General features: G+C 41.2%; 1 protein-coding gene across 2 annotated transcripts in view; it reads left to right on the top strand.

Annotated features, from left to right (window-relative positions):
• The window catches only part of PRKCA (protein kinase C alpha), a 141,858-nt gene that overhangs the window by 119,643 nt on the left and 5,933 nt on the right, over positions 1-16,282 (top strand). For both annotated transcript variants that reach the window (XM_033076405.2, XM_033076406.2), the window contains 8 exons: positions 1,332-1,475; positions 2,198-2,371; positions 3,375-3,466; positions 5,012-5,074; positions 5,697-5,835; positions 11,613-11,693; positions 13,030-13,137; positions 15,526-15,666. In XM_033076405.2, the coding sequence (XP_032932296.1) occupies positions 1,332-1,475; positions 2,198-2,371; positions 3,375-3,466; positions 5,012-5,074; positions 5,697-5,835; positions 11,613-11,693; positions 13,030-13,137; positions 15,526-15,666 (942 nt within the window). The remainder of the gene's footprint in view (positions 1-1,331; positions 1,476-2,197; positions 2,372-3,374; positions 3,467-5,011; positions 5,075-5,696; positions 5,836-11,612; positions 11,694-13,029; positions 13,138-15,525; positions 15,667-16,282) is intronic.

Raw genomic sequence — 16,282 nt, 5'->3', positions numbered from 1 at the left:
ATAAAGCTGCAGGATGATTCTTCCTGAATATGGTTTTCAGGTGACAGGAGGTTATTTTGTCAGATTAATATCTGACATTACTGCAAGAGTAGATGGAGTCTGTGAATCCAGAGCCTCTCAATTTTATGGTTTTAAAACCAGCTCCTCTGTGGAGGGGAAAGTTTGTAACTCCCAGTTTCCAGTGCCAAAGGTGTATGCCAGGCATGACTTTTAAATGGATATATTGTGTGACTTTGAATAAACCTCCATTTCTGTAATTTTCTTCATCTATAAAAGAGGGATAATGTACAAATATTGTCCTTTTGTGAAACAGAGAGAAGAGTAGTTATCCTGAATTGTCAAACATACATCACTGGCAAAAAGTAAATTCACCATATTAGAGGTTATTAACCAGACCAACACACCAGACAGATGGGGAAAGCACTTACATCCCAAAGAATTATTAAACCTTATTGGCTTTGCTTCTGCTGGTATACGGGATTATTCTGAGGAAAAAAAAAAAAAAAAAGATATTGTCTTGTAGCCTGCATTATCTTTTGGTGAGTCTTACTTTTTTCTCTTCTATTAACTCTGAGATTTGAAATGCAGCTTACTTGAGCCATGCCATGGTGTCTCATGTGAAATACTGAGACTTGCAGCCTCCTGTAAACCAGAGTGTCTGGCAGAGCCCTGGTGTGTAATATTCCCCTTCCTCCCTTTTCCGGATCAACCCTTGATTGAAAATCAAAGTTGATTGTACTGCTGGTTTGAAAGTGGCCATGTTCATCTGCATTAATTCTCCTGTGTTGTGGGATTTTTTAATGCATATTTTTAGTGCATGTCAAAACTCTCTTAACTCTTGCTATGCAATGACTTGAAAAATTCCATTTTAAAAGAGAATGTTTTGAGGAGGTTGTTTATACCCTAAAATACCTAAAGTACATTACAGCATGGTATTTTGGGATAGCCTCTTGTACTTTTTTTTTTTTTGTGTTTCGGAACAAAAGCACCATTTAAGCTGCTTTTGGCATGAAATTTACCATTTTTTATTTTGTTTCTGGGCTTTGCTTTGGGTTTTGTTCTTTTAACCAGATAAACATATCTGCTTTATCTGGTTATACATGAACACAGTTTTCCACTTTAATTCCCTCAATAATGTCAAAAGTATTGCTGGAATGAGTCTTTGAAGGTGTGTCTGTGCATATTTGGTTATGCAGCCTTTCACCTGGGAATGCCACCTCAGACCTGGCCATTTCCAGTTCTAATTTCCACCCAGAGATCCCTTCTGCCAGGAAAATGGGCAGTTCTCACTGTGCTGTTTTTGTGTGTGTATGTGTGTGTATGTTCTTCAGAAAGCCAAACTTGGGCCAGCTGGTAACAAAGTCATTACTTCAACAGAAGACAAGAGCTCAAGTGTGCCATCCAACAATCTGGACAGGGTGAAGCTGACAGATTTCAACTTTCTCATGGTTCTTGGAAAGGGGAGCTTTGGGAAGGTAGGAATTCTTCACAATTAATCCACTCACATTCCTTTTCTTTTTTTTTTTCTTTTTTTTTTTTTCTTGAGGAAGAATGACCAAACAGCTCTCTAAGAAGCAAAATCCAGAGTCAAAAGATTTCCTAACAGGGAGTAGGGTCGTTCCCCCTTAGGCCTAGCAGACTTAAGTCCTGACTGGCAGTTTTCTTCAAAAAATAAAAATAAATTTAAAAACTCAGACAGCTGGGCAAGATGGGAACTTGTTGCTGAGTTTCAGATTCTCACTTCTTGGCAGTTTCAAGGAAATTAAATCTACTTTTCTGACTCTAATGCCTAGGTCACTCTGTTGGTTCTGGAAATCACCAACATTGGTAAGGGTGAATACTGAGAAAAAACCAGGAGTAGTGTGTGTGTATATATTAGAAATTCAATAGTTGAGAGAACAGACTGGTATTTTTCTGCCTATTTGAACAAACTCAGGTGATAAAGTGCCCTTTACTGAAGAAGTCTCCTGGGACTTAACATTTTATCAGCCCTTCAGCAGTGATCCACAATCAACCATCAGGTTTGGGCACAGCCTGTCTGAACTGTACAGCGATCATGATTTTGGAGTTTTGATCAAATTTGTCTGTACAAATTAAAGGAAAAACTGGCTTGCCATCTCTCTAAATCTTCAGGCATGTGAGTGACCTCCCCTCCCATCCTGGGGGATTTTCACTCTGCTGTTTCTCCTCCCTGCAGGTGATGCTGGCAGACAGGAAGGGCACAGAGGAGCTCTATGCCATCAAAATCCTGAAAAAAGACGTGGTGATCCAGGATGATGATGTGGAGTGCACCATGGTGGAGAAACGAGTGCTGGCCCTGCAGGACAAGCCCCCCTTCCTGACACAGCTGCACTCTTGTTTCCAGACAGTTGTACGTCAGCTCTTTCTTTCTTGCCACCCCAATGTTTCCCAGGCTTTGTGCTCATGGATTTTATCACCCCACTAACATTTATTATCATCCAACCCATGTATGGTAGCCTCTGCATATAGAAAATGAAGAAATCCCACCTGTAATTACCACTTGTATCCTATGTATAAAAAATAATTGTAAAGATTTTCCTTCATGCAGTCATTGGAGCATGGCAATTCCTAAATGTAATTATTTGTGCTTTGCTAAGTCAGGGCTTCAAGCCCAGATTCCCAAAGGTTCCCAAATACTTTTAAAGCTCTGAGGATAGTACATGAAAAGTCTTCCTGGCTGCTATTATATTGTGGGGTTATTAGCCATGAATCAGTGTTGGTGGATTTGTTTTCTGTCACTTCTTGGTGACACTGAGGGGCTTTTTTTTCTTTTTTCCTTATAAATATATGAAGTGGATATTTGTCCACCACATTGCAAAACATCTCCCAGTGCCACATTTGAGGATGGCTCTGATGGCCCATGTCACTGTGCCAGCCTCTTGCATGACATGGAATTATGGAATTACTGAGGCTGGGAAAGTCCTCTAAGATCACTAAGTCCAACCATCAACACATTCCCCATGAAACCATGTGAAAACTTCCTAGAAACAATTAGAAATGGCCTCAAAGGAATTTGGAATTTTTTACCATCTTCGGTATCTTTTTTTAAAATTTATTTTTAGAGACAGATTTTCTGACTGAGCTATATTTGTATAATTCCTGAAATCATTGGAGACAAATAATCTGTAAAAGCATGGCACTAAAATTGGCAAAACTAGACAGATCTCATCAATCATTTACTCTTGAAGGTTGTACAAAACATTCCATTTCCTGATCTATATTTTTTCCCAGTCCTAATAATCCTAAAAGCTTTTTAATAACGTGCTAGTGACTTTTTTTTCTTTTTGGCTGATCAATGAGTATCTAATATTGTCTCTAATGTATTTATGTGCCTCTTCAATCCTTTGTCCTAGGACCGACTGTATTTTGTGATGGAATATGTGAATGGTGGGGATCTCATGTACCACATCCAGCAAGTAGGAAAATTTAAGGAGCCACAAGCAGTGTGAGTGTTTGAATAATGTATTTAAATAATTTCATCATCTTGATTTTACACTGTAGGAGGATTTGGTTTCTTCCTCCCAGGCTGAAGTCTGGGCTGGTTTTGTTTGTTTTTAAGGCCCAAAATCTGAACTTTGTGTTAAAAGTGTTGTTTGAACACATAGACCAAAGGTGCTTTTATTCAAAAATACAGCACAAACAAAGGCAGGAGAGGCTTACTTGAAAAGTGACAAGAATTTAAGCAGGGCAGCAGGAAATTAAAGATGTTACTTCATATTCTGATGTTGTTTTTAAAAGCAAATATTAAAAAAAAAACAGTGAGCAGAACACTTCAGTCTGAATTAGTGATATAGAGAAAGGCAGTACAAATAGACTCAGCCCTGTGATATAAATTTATACAAGATAAATTCAATTTATAGCTTGTAAGAATTTTAGTGGTATATTTGTGAGGAGTCAATGAGGAATTAGGAGTTTAGGAGTTGTTTATCTACATGATTCTTTTCAGGTAATTGTTCATCTGGCACATCAGTGAGCAACTGAAAATGATCTGTAGCATATTTAAGAGTGAATAGATCCATCAGTACAACTTGAACCATCCTTATAATGCCTCATCACCACTTGTTAGTGTTCCATAAATCATTTACTAACAAAATTTTAGAATCAAGGGTGACCAACTGCTTGAAGCATCCAGTTAAAATAATTTCTCACTTTGATTTAAGCTATCAGGGCTTGTTTAAATGAGAGGCCTTCTAAATAGAAGCATCTCAGATGCAGACAAACATTTTAACAACTCTGAATCAAACCGAGATGGTGTCAGATCATCCTTGACTCCCAGCTAATGCAACTTGCTAACACTTGACAAAATCTGTGGTGCTTCATGACAGCTTCTGCCTGTGCTGCATCTTCACACATGTTCACAAACACCTCTGATGGAGTGCTGCAGAGCTCAGTTGCTTCCTCTCCCTTGTGCTGAGCTTTAAAATTAATCTCATCTTTAAATAATCCTCTCGCACGTAATTTGCACAGTTCCACAGCAACCAGCTCCAAACAGTGTTCTGTACCTCTTAACTGCATTCAGCAATTATATTTTATATGGTAATCATTTTAATTAGCTTCATGTAATTAATCCATTAACAGGCTGTATAAAGGAACACTATTTCTGCAAATTATTTCATGCCGTATGAATTGCAATGTACATTGAGCTGCATCCTGAATTCATCAATCTGTGATTAGAGATAAGGACCTTTGCAGCAGAGTTAGTGCAAAAAGAAAAGCTGTGCTCCTGCTGCACCATTTTTTGTGGTCCAGGGACCCATTTTCAATTTTTTTTTTAGATTCTGCATTATTTTTTCATCAAATACTCAAATGTATCTTTTAAGATCCAGCTGAAGTGATATGTCTTTTATGTCACCTATATCTATACACTGTAAATTACATATTTCATATACTCCTATATTATCATCCTTTACCATGATTCATTTCCAATTTATTTTGCCAGAAGAAAATCATGAGGCAATAAGAAATCTGTTGATTTTTTCCCCCCACACAGGTTCTATGCAGCTGAGATCTCAATTGGGTTATTCTTTCTCCATAACAGAGGGATTATTTATAGGTGAGTATGATTTGACATAAGTAATTTCTGCACTATTTTTAAAATCCCAAAATAATCAGTTTCTTTAACGTTTCAGTGTATTTTTAAAACAGAAAACCATCAGTGCAGAGCTCTTTTTGTTGTATTGCTGCTGATGGGGTAGAAACCCAAGCCTTGTTTAACCTGAGCTCTCTGACACTTGTGCTCTGCCCCACTCAAGTAAAACCTCTTAAAAATGGAAAACTGTATGGTTTGTATTTCTGTGTGATGTTTAATAATATTACACACTCAAAAGTCTCAGGTGAGGGGTCAGACACAGCCACTCTTCATTTATTGTCCAGCCCAGGCCAGCTGTGGCTGCCCCTGGATCCCTGGAAATGTCCAAGGCAGGTTTGGAGCAGCCTGGGACAGTGGAAGGAGTCCCTGCCATGGCAGGGAATGGAACTGGATGAGATTTAAGGTCCTTTCAGACCCATTCCAGGATTTTAAGGCCACTCTTAGATGTCTGCCCAGCTCCCTCCAGGCTGAGCCAGCCCCTCATGCTCACCCTGAACCTGCACTCCCTGCAAAGATTCCTTATTCAGAGTAAGCTCAGCCTAGCTGATCCCAAACATTAACCTTAAATTGCTGTGATTCTTCCCAGAGATCTGAAATTAGATAATGTGATGTTGGATTCAGAAGGACACATTAAAATTGCTGATTTTGGAATGTGCAAGGAGCACATGCTGGATGGAGTAACAACCAGGACCTTCTGTGGCACTCCAGACTACATTGCACCAGAGGTAAATATTGACCCTTTCCAGAACCTTTTAGTCTCTTAAAGGAAATTGTACCTCTTTAACTCCAGATTCTCCATGGATGGCACCACTGAACTTCTGCAGGTATATTGGATATATTTGGGAATTCATGCCATGTAATCAATAATCTGTCCTATTTTAAGAAATACCTAGTTAATGGAAAAACTAATTTTTTACGAGGTAAGATCTTGTTCATTCTAGCAAAAAACTTTAAAAAGCCAGGTTCACCAGCTTCTGATCTTAAATTTGTAGCCTGGAAATATTATTGTAGTAAACTTTGCAATTTGTGAAGTTCTACAAACGTCACGGGTGTTGCTGAGATCAGCAAATATTTCACTGGGAGCAAACAATGCTGCTTTAATCTATTCCTCCATAGGTTTGCACAGCTGCCAGCTCACATTTATTTAAAGGATTATTTGGCATTTTCAGGAAATCACCAACCACTCACTGGTTTTTGGGCAGGGACTCATGAGGTCTTGAAGCTTTTTGCTGTCTCTGTAAAACCACTGTGGTTTTCTCCAGCCCATGTCCTGCAAGTGCTGCTCTTCACCTGAGGAAAGCTCCTGGCATTGAAGGCCTCTTCCAAAAGCTGAGATCAGCCTTGAGTGGAGTTGTTGCAATAAATCCATAATTTTCCTTGAGTTTTCTGTGACTTGGCCATACCTGTGCAGCTTTCAAGGCACTGAAAATGGCATTGAAGCCTGAAGCAGCTGCAGTGGGTCTAAAATGAAAATCTGATCATGAGAAGCCCAGTTGTGCTTTAAGGCACTGGGATAAATATGAGCTCAGAGTTAAGACTTGGAGTCTGGATATGATTTGTATTTGAATAGTTGAGGTCTAAAGAATTGAAAACAAGCCCATGTGGTGATTTGGATATAATTCAAATAGATGAATATTAAAATCTGGTCTTTGTGCATACTGAGCTTTCAAGAGTCTTGATTTGTTTGGCAGCAGATTTGATGCAAGAGGCTGGATCCTGATCCAAGAGACTCAGTTGTTCACTGGGTTCTGAGCAAGAGGCAGCTCTGGCTGAAGCATTTCTGGCTGTAATTGAATGTTTGTTGGAATAGGAGAGGTTTATACACAGACAAGTAAATTAGTGTCTAAGGTGAATTTTGTCATTTCACTGAAATTGGAATGAAAAATAGTTTGTTGCTAATTCATGCTTTTCAGAGTGAAATATTGGGTATTATACACCCTTGTTTTTTCAGCATTTGCTGTTGGTTGCAGCAGGATATCAGAACAACCAGAGTAGTATTTCATTTCCTTCTGTCAAAACATAAATGAAGCCAATATTACAAATTAAAGTGTCCTTTCTGTGGCAATTGTCTTGTGCCAGTTAATGCCAAAGAACATTTTGTCAATACCAGAATGCTCAGTGTGGGTCAATGAGCAAATAATTTTACTTTATTTGGAAATCTCATATAAAGAAATAAACCTTTTACCAAAACATCCAGTAAGTGAGAGAAAAATAGTGTGTTATCTTACAAACAGATTTGATTTTATTTTATTTTGTTTAATTGGCTGATTTTCTTTTGTCTCTGACAAAATTATTGTGACTGACAGTTTGCTAACTAGTTCTATGGTAAACTTCAAAGGAAGGTTCCTGTTTTGCTTCCATGTTTCCATGGGCTAAAATTCATAAATTTCTAATAGATTTTAATGAGAATTCATTTGCATGGCCACAGTCCCTGCTGGGTGGAGATAAAGGACCTAAATCTAAATAAACTCTTGAAGGTACCTGGAGTAGAATCCTGTGAGTGGGCTGCACTCTGATATACAGAATTAGCTCCTTCCAGCAGCATTTGGGGAAGAATTTGGTGACTCCTGTGGAGCCTGGGGAGCCCACACTGCCCTGCAGGACCTGCCTGCAGGGGGGTCAGGGAACACACAGCTGCCAGGACCCTGCAGGGACAGCTCAGCTCTGCCTGGGAAAACAGGGGAGTGCTGTGCTGCCTTCAGCAAAGTGAACTCCCCAATTTGGTGTGCTGCAAAATAATGTTTTCCTTTTTTTTCTGAGTGGGAAGTTGGCAATTTGCTATTACCCAGGTGTATAATGGGCTGGAATTATTGTTAATTTTCTTATGCTGTGCAATTTGAGGAGTGTGCAGAGGTTAAACTGGTGGGATCCCAGGGCTGACAGCTTCCCTCAGGCAGAAAGTGGTTATCTTGTACAGAGTATTTCCTGATGTGCTGAACTTAAATATTTATGGTCAGAGTGGTAAAATAGCTGTGAAATCAATTAGCACTTTGTGTTTCCTTGACCAGTCAAGAGAGACAGGAGGAGATGGATGTCAAGAGGATTAAGGGAAGGGATTCTGCCAGCACAGAACCCCACCATCAGCATCCCTGCAGCAGCCACAGTGCTGATTTTGAATTTCAGGGGAATTGAAATTAGAAACTCCATTTCCCTTCTCTTCCATCTCACAGCCTCGAAACCTGCAGTTCCAACCTTGAATTTGCCAGGATTTGTGGGAGGCAAATAGGTGTTACAATGGTTTGGAAAGTGCTTTTGACTGTTTCTTGTGCTAGTAATATTTATTTCTTTTAATAACTGAGCTTTAACTTTTCAAGCAGACATCATATGTGCTCACAAAAGATTTCCTCTTGCCTCTGGGATATAATCTTTTCATCCCAACTGGCCACTAGCTGCAATGATCTAAACATTCCTACAAATTGCTGATATTAATCTCTGTGACCTGCTCTTAACTGTGCCTTCCTTGGAGGCAAAATAGAGAGGAAAAAAAGAAAAAAAGCAACTCCTTCTGCCAATTTTGCTTGATGAGAGAAATTCCTGAGCTCTTTCTGAGTGCTCTAATCCACAGAACTTGGACAGGCAGAGCTCTTAATGCACAGCAATAGATGGGTAAAATGGGACATTTGAAATGCAAGAGGACATGAAAAAAGCAATAATTTAAATTAATGATGGAGAAGGAGGGGAAGAGAAGGATCCCATCAGTTTTGCACTGCTGTCTGGCCAGTGAAAATCACAGGTAGAGGTGATACAGGTCTTCATTTGTAGGGACAGGAACGCACTCACTGCTCTGGGTTTTCTCTGCACACTGTGGTGAGACAGGGGGACATATTCACATTCCCCCATTTCCTCTAAAAGCTACCAAAATCTGTCCTGCACATAGAATGGCTTTGGCAGCTGCTGCAAGGTTGGGATGGCTTTGAGGTGGCACACAGTGAATTCTGGGTGATGAGGAGGGAGCTACTGAAAATACAACATTTACAACTTGCTGACTTCATAGCAATGCATGTTTGACTGTACACTGAGGGCTCATCTGCTTCCTCCCACGTGTAATTCCTCCCTTGAAGTGAGCATTCTCCCCTCTGGTTTGCACTTCCCAGTTAGTGCTGTGAGCAGCTCCCAGCATGAGGAGTTTTTGCCCAGGTTCCACTCAGGATGTGGCAGATGCCTGTTGTGGGTTCCCCTGGAGCCACAGCCTCACCAGGATCCAGCTGCTGATTCCACCTGGGTGTATTTAGATGGGATTAAAGGAAGAAAACTCCCTGTGTACAGCACAGGCAGTGAGAGCAGCACTTTTCCTACCTGGAGATAATTCAATGAAAAAGGTGTTGTCATTGCATTTGCAGTGGGAATTCTCCAGCCTTGCTGGATGCATTTATGTCTCAATTCCCAGCCTTCCATCACAGGCTGGCTCAGGGGAGGGAGGTGTGTGCCAGCTCAGAGGGGCACTGCTCTGTTCATCAGACATGGCATCAAAGTGGAGTGATTCTGACCACCCATTTTTTCTGCCTCTCCTGATGATTCTATTTGATATTCTCTCCCAAAAGCAGATTTCATAGGGGAGATTGCATTTCCTGGTGGGAATTCTGTTTAAGGAAGAGCCCAGCCTTGACTCACCCCTTGCTGGATAAAAATCAGCATTTCTGAGGTCGTGCTTTGGTACAACTTTCACTGTAGGGCATTGCTCTGCAGCATTTAAGTGATTTCCTCCTCTCAGTAATCCCATCAAACTCCTTCCCAGCAGGGACAGAAGTGGACTGTGGGCTCCTGGACAGACCTGCCTGCCAGGTACAGAACCTTGGCAGTGTGGCAGCATTTTCTTTCTCACTGCTGTGGATCCATCTTTTTTCTCATTTGCTAATTGAAAGAAACTGTTCCTCCCAAAACCACATACCTGGACTGCACTTGTTGTACAAAACATTCTGCCCTTACCAATCAATGACCTGGAAAATATCCCCTTTTTTATATAAAATACTCTTTTCCACATGTCAGAGGAGGACTGAGGATGAAATGTTTTGTCATTTTCTGTGTGTAAAGGGCAGTATTTTTCCTGGATGAAAGTTTGAAAGTGTTTGGTGTTTCAAAAGGCAATATTGATTCCAGCAGAAACTTCCTGGTGATGGAAATGGAAAGCAAGGCAACCAAGTATGTCAACTACTATAAGATGAAATGAATGTCCCAAATTTATATTTTTAAGCCCATATTACTGCTAAGAGACAGCTAATATAGACTGACTTTATGGAAGGCCTTCCAGATGAGAATCTTGTTATTATCTCTGGTTGTCTAATATATTCCAAAGCACAATTGATTTTGAAATCCTTTGGTTGGAAACATTGCAGCAATTTTTAAGTTGTGTGCTGCTGTATCTCAGGCAAGGACATATATCCACACAGAGACCATAATTTTATTTAGTAGCCAAGCAGTCTTGCTTTACTGCACTGGTGACTCACTATTTTCCTGAGCAACTACAGAACTTGGCAGTTCAGCTTCTCTTTCAGACCACTAAAAAATTTAGGATGTGTGATGTGTACTTGGCTGGGCAATTTATTTCACAAAGAATAAAAACACGAGCAAACAGGAGGATGAACTGCAGGTCCCTGTGGAGCTGTGGCTGCCTCAGATCCCTGCTCACCCCAGTTAGAGATGCTGGAGTCAAAGGCTCTGGTGCTGCCTTCAGTGGGGGTGGGCAGGGGCTGGGGTGTCCTGCATCCCTTCACAATTCACAGCATCCCTCCACAGTTGTGTAGAAAGATCTGAGGAGCACCTGCACCTCCAAACTCCTCCACACCATCAGTTCCTAAAAAAATGCAATGATCTCTGAGGAGCCTTGGGTAAAGGGGGTGACTCAGGAGGGGACCTGGGTGCTGCTGGAGCTTACAGCCTGTCCTTGTGTCAGAACTCAATTTGTGATGCTCTGTGAGTCAGATGTGAACCCAGAGCATGGAAAATACCTGACATTTCCATTAGTCTGAGCAGCAGAACCCTCTTTCTTTTTGGTGTCACTGGTATTCCATCCTGAGTATCACAATCATGCAGCTTGACTGAGATTTTTGGAGTTTTGCTATTTTCCTAATTTTTGATTGCTTTTACAGCAGAACAAAAATATAAATATTGAAAAGAAAGGCTTAAGTATTGATAGCCCATAAGTTAAATGAACCTCATGACTTCAGACTTTGACACAAAAGTTGAATAATGGTTTTGCCTTGTCTCCTACGTTGTGCTGCTGTACTTCCTCCTTTTCCCTGAGATGAACATCCCAAGGACTCCTGAGAGCTGCATTTTCCATGATACCAGGGTACCAAGGGCGTGGGTGGGTTTAGACTCACACTTGCAAAACAATCTAACTCCCACTGAAACCCATGATTAGCTGGAATGAGGATTACAGGATTGTCTTTCTGCCCTTTTTCAAGGAAATCTTCTCTGCATGTCACATGTACCTAATGCGCCACAAGGCCAGGGGTTAGTTAACACAGGGTTTTTTCCTTTGTTTTCTTTTGTGATTATGCAGATTATTGCTTACCAGCCCTATGGGAAGTCTGTGGATTGGTGGGCATATGGTGTGCTGCTCTATGAGATGTTGGCTGGCCAGGTAAGATTCACCTCCTGCCCTCCAAGGCTGCTCTGTTTCCAGGCTCCCTAAAGGTTTAGACCATTACAGGATAAGATTGAAGCCTTTCATTCTGCTGTTATCTCCTTGTACTCTCGACTGACTCAACTGAGAATGTATTTAGGCTTTAAGCTCTTTATGTTGCACCCACATAATCAAGCTCTGCTTTTGAATACAGCTCCTTTGTACTGCAATAATGTTATAAATAGCCATCTTCAGAATTGAAAGGGAGACACTTGAGCAGGAAAATGCATGTCAAGTGGAAGAAATACCATTTAGGAGTTTGAAACCACAGGGAAGCATAATAAGAGTGTGTATAAGCTCTGCATTGCAGTCAAGAATACAGTTTTTGTACTGTATGTCCTGGGGGTAAAATATGGGTCTGAGCTCGTGGAAATGTGCTCAGTTACAGAGCCCTCATTCTGCACAGTTAATGAGGGGCTGCTCTCTGAGTCACTGGGGGGGAAGCAGCTCTGTGCTGCAATAAATGGCAGATAAGCACCAACTTTAAGGGATTTTATTAGTCTTGAGTCCAAAAAGATTCCTGCAATTTGCTTTCCCTGAGTGTTGGATTAAGGTGGGCATTTCCCAAGCTTAAAACATATATTTGTAACAAATGCCTTTAAGAGTATCTCTCTGAAATTCCAATGGACATTTAAAAAGTTTTAGTGTGTAGCAACTGCAGCTGTTAACATTTGCAGGCTGAATTGCAAATATTGGCCATCTGAATGATTTGGAGGAAAGGATATTTACCATTGACTGAGCCTAGCACAGGGCCCATATCCTGGGGATTTATCCATGGGCACTTTCCTATCCCTGCATTTTAAAATACAGTGCAGCCATTTCTTGTGACAGTCTCAGAAGCAGAATCTACAACCATGACATAAAACAAACTGGAGTTTAACTGGAATTGAGTGAGGAATGGGTATAACTTAGCACAAGGCAATTGAAAGTTATTCTCCAAACTTCACTTTGAAGTATTTTGCCTATTTGGTGCACAGTAGCTTTAAAAACTGATTAAAGCTGATCACAAAGATAATCCTGCACACATTTCATTAACCTGGCTGCCATTCTGGGGACAGAAATGAACATTTCTCCTTGATTTTAATCTGAGACTGTTGAGCACTAAGCCTCTGGGTCAGCAGATACCCAGGGTGCAGATTGCTGTGAGTGTGGGGAGTGTTCCTGGACAAGGAGCCTTGCTGTAAGTGGAACTCTTGGGCATGGTGTTGCCATGCCATTTCATAAAAAGTGGAGAATTTGAAAAGATAAAAAGGAAAACTCAGTAAGTTACTCACTGGTGATTTATTTTCCACAGCCTCCATTTGATGGGGAAGACGAAGACGAACTCTTCCAGTCCATAATGGAGCATAATGTTTCCTACCCAAAATCACTGTCCAAAGAAGCTGTCTCCATCTGCAAGGGGGTGAGATACAATGTCATTTATTATTAAGTTCCTTTTTGGCAATCCCTGTGAGCTGCTGGCTCTGCCTGGCTCTGACACAGCACTGGAGTATTTTAAAGTGCAGCTTCTGTCAGGCAGTGCTGAGCTGTGTTGTCACTTGGTGTCACTGGTAAGTGCTGGGCCCTTCCTGCTGTGCCTGCTTGTTTTATGGAAAGAACAAATGTCAGAATCAGTAGCTGCCAAATCCAGAGCAGAATTTATAAACAGGACCATGGTTTGAAGAGTCTCCCCCAGCTTTGCCTCTCGACCCACGGCAGCACAGCCCCAATTTTGCAGGGTGAGATTTCTCAGCTTGGCTGGAGATACTCCAGCAAATCCTCAGCCCTTAATGACAGGAACAGAGCACAGAAGTTTAGGAAAATCATTTTTAAATGGAGGTGAAGATGAGCTTTTGTGAAGATCTTTAGCATAAATGCAAGGAAACCGTGGGGAAATTCTGACCCAGTGGTACCTGAGTGGCCTAAAACTGGTCTTAGATACTAAATTATTTTTTTTTTTTTTTACTTTTGAGGAAAATAATAGATTTTTTGCTTCAGGGGATTAGCTGAGAAAAAAGAATTCATTTGACTTTCCTTTGATTCCATGTGATTCTCCAGAGCACCATCAGTCTGCAGCTTTTCCAATCCACTGCCTGTAATGGGTTATTTGATGTCTGACTTACACTGATAAAACATCACTGCACTTAGTTAATTTGGTTTTTACATTCTTCCTGTCCTTTACAACCATTTTTGAACTATTACACATGAGCTAGATATTAGTCCAATAAAGAAAACCATCAAGGAGGAGAAAAGGTGTTTAGAACAAGAAGGTAAAATGAAAGACCATGCTAATTTTGGAGCTTATCCCAGTGTAGAAGTGCTTGCCAACAAAAAATAAACATGATGTATTTTTGTTAAGTGCATTCAGATTGTTGCCTTGTCATGAAAATCACATATTCAAACAGCACAGTCTGAACCTGATTTCGGCTCCCCTGTGTGCTGCTCTCTGGGTGCTTGAGTCAAGGGAGGGCAGAAAGCTAAAATTGCCCTGCAATTCAAGATTTTGTGATACTGGCATGTTCTTCATCTGCATTAAACTGACAAATCATTCTCAGGTTTCAGTGGGATTTTTTCCTGAGCTAAGAAGTCAATATGAGAAAGTTTCTGACCCTTGAGTGGTATCTCAGCAATCCCAGGACTGGGCACCATTGGGCAAGACAAACGTGCCCACTCTGCTCTTGGAATTGATTTGTCTGCTTGACTTCCATTCCACTGATTGAGAGTTTGTTGGTTTTGGTAAATGCAGCGACATTGGAAAGAATTGAAACTACTGGAATCAATACTCCCATTTTCTTTTATCGCCTAATGTTAAAGAAGGGGTTTGGAAAAGGTAACAGAAATGGGAACACTGCTGTTAATCTTGAAGAAGGCTGTGATTCCTGCCCAGTGCACAGCCACTTCCCAAACCTGCTCAGAGTCATTTTTATTTTAAGTTCAAAATTGGAATCAGATCAACTCAACATTTGGAAGGAAACTAAAGTGGTACTGAGGTTTTGAGAAGATCTGTTGAGGTATCACTCCCAGCAGTACATTAATCATATCTAATTTGTGAAAGAGCTTTATAAAGTCCCAAAACCAAACTGGAACTGAGGGTTTCAGGCTGCACTGCACAATTCCCAGTGTACACACCAATTGGAAAATTCTGAGGAACTTATTAATTAGGGAGCACATTCCAGTTTCTAAGCACGCCAGGTTGGTGGATTTGGGGCTGGGTTTTTTTTCCACAAGTCTGTTTAATCTGTGTAACTGGATATTGTATTGACCAGGATGTCATTAAGAATGCAAGGGAGGAAACACAGATTAGATGTTGTCAGCTGGGTGCCAAAGAATTGGAGGCTTTGTAATGAGATGTCTTGAACAAGCCCCAGAAAAATGAAATGGGAGTGAGGGGGTTGTACTTCATGGAGCTTTAGTGCATTGGAATTTATGATGTTTAATTGATTGTTGAGATAGGGCAGGAGCTGTTCTGCAGATCTGTAAGGCTCAGCTGAGAGATTGGAGGTGAAATTCAGGAGTGAGATGTGAGCCAGCAGGGATGGCAGCGTGTCCTGGGCACCACCTGCACCTCCAGCAGCAACCTCTGCCCAATGGGAAAAATTTCCCCAGTGCAGCCCCTAATTTTGCTGCTGATTTCCTATCTCCAGTAATCAAAGAAGAAAATTCTTGCAAAAATTCATTTTAGCTTTTCAAAGCCATTTTATTAGCAGTGTCTGTCTTCAGGAGAGGACCAAGAGCATTGCAATCAGGGGAAAGTCCCTCTCATTTTCCTTCCAGCATTAAACTGAATTGTTTGGTGTTTTATTCCCACCAGCTAATGACTAAACATCCAGCAAAACGCCTTGGCTGTGGCCTGGAGGGGGAAAGAGACATCAGGGAACACGCTTTCTTCAGGAGAATTGACTGGGAAAAATTGGAGAACAGAGAGATTCAGCCACCTTTCAAACCTAAAGTGGTGAGTGGGATGCCAGGTCCTTCCTTCTCTCCCTGCTCCCCTGGGTGGGATTGCTGCTGCAGATCTGGGGCATGGCTAAAAGGAGCCAATTTGATAAGGGCAGGGCTGTCTGGGAGCCTGCTCATGTTTTTGGCAGCTTGTGCTGTAACCTGGGGAACTTTGTGCCTTGCAAAAAAGCCTGGCAGTGGTTTGAGCCCTGCCTGGATGGTCACACAGAGCATGAGGAGCTGAACACAGGAAAACTGGCACATCCACATCAGCCACTTGAGGCTGGTAATAAATGTGGTTAACAACTGTCTCCTCTGAGCAACATCTGAAGTCAGGATCTGACTGAGGGATTTGGATTAGAGGGGTGGATTTCCTCCATGGCTGGCTGCCCAGCACAGGGGGTTTTATTCCCCCTCCCACAGCAATGTCTGCTCAGTTTGCAGCATTAATCCCTGGTTTATTTTCCGTGTTTATTACTGGTTTGCACACATGTATCTACAGGAACATTTTAGAAATCCAAGCAAGTGGAAAGATGTCCTTACTCTGAGAGCTGTTTGCATAATAGAATTGGAAGAGCTTTGCTTGTTGAGCCAGAATTTCTTTCAGCATGCACTGTGCTTTATTGACA

Source organism: Catharus ustulatus, chromosome 20 (genome assembly GCF_009819885.2).
Source record: "Catharus ustulatus isolate bCatUst1 chromosome 20, bCatUst1.pri.v2, whole genome shotgun sequence".
NCBI lineage: Eukaryota > Metazoa > Chordata > Aves > Passeriformes > Turdidae > Catharus > Catharus ustulatus.
The sequence above is the reverse complement of the archived record's forward strand: the minus strand, read 5'-3'. Positions and strand labels throughout refer to the sequence as shown.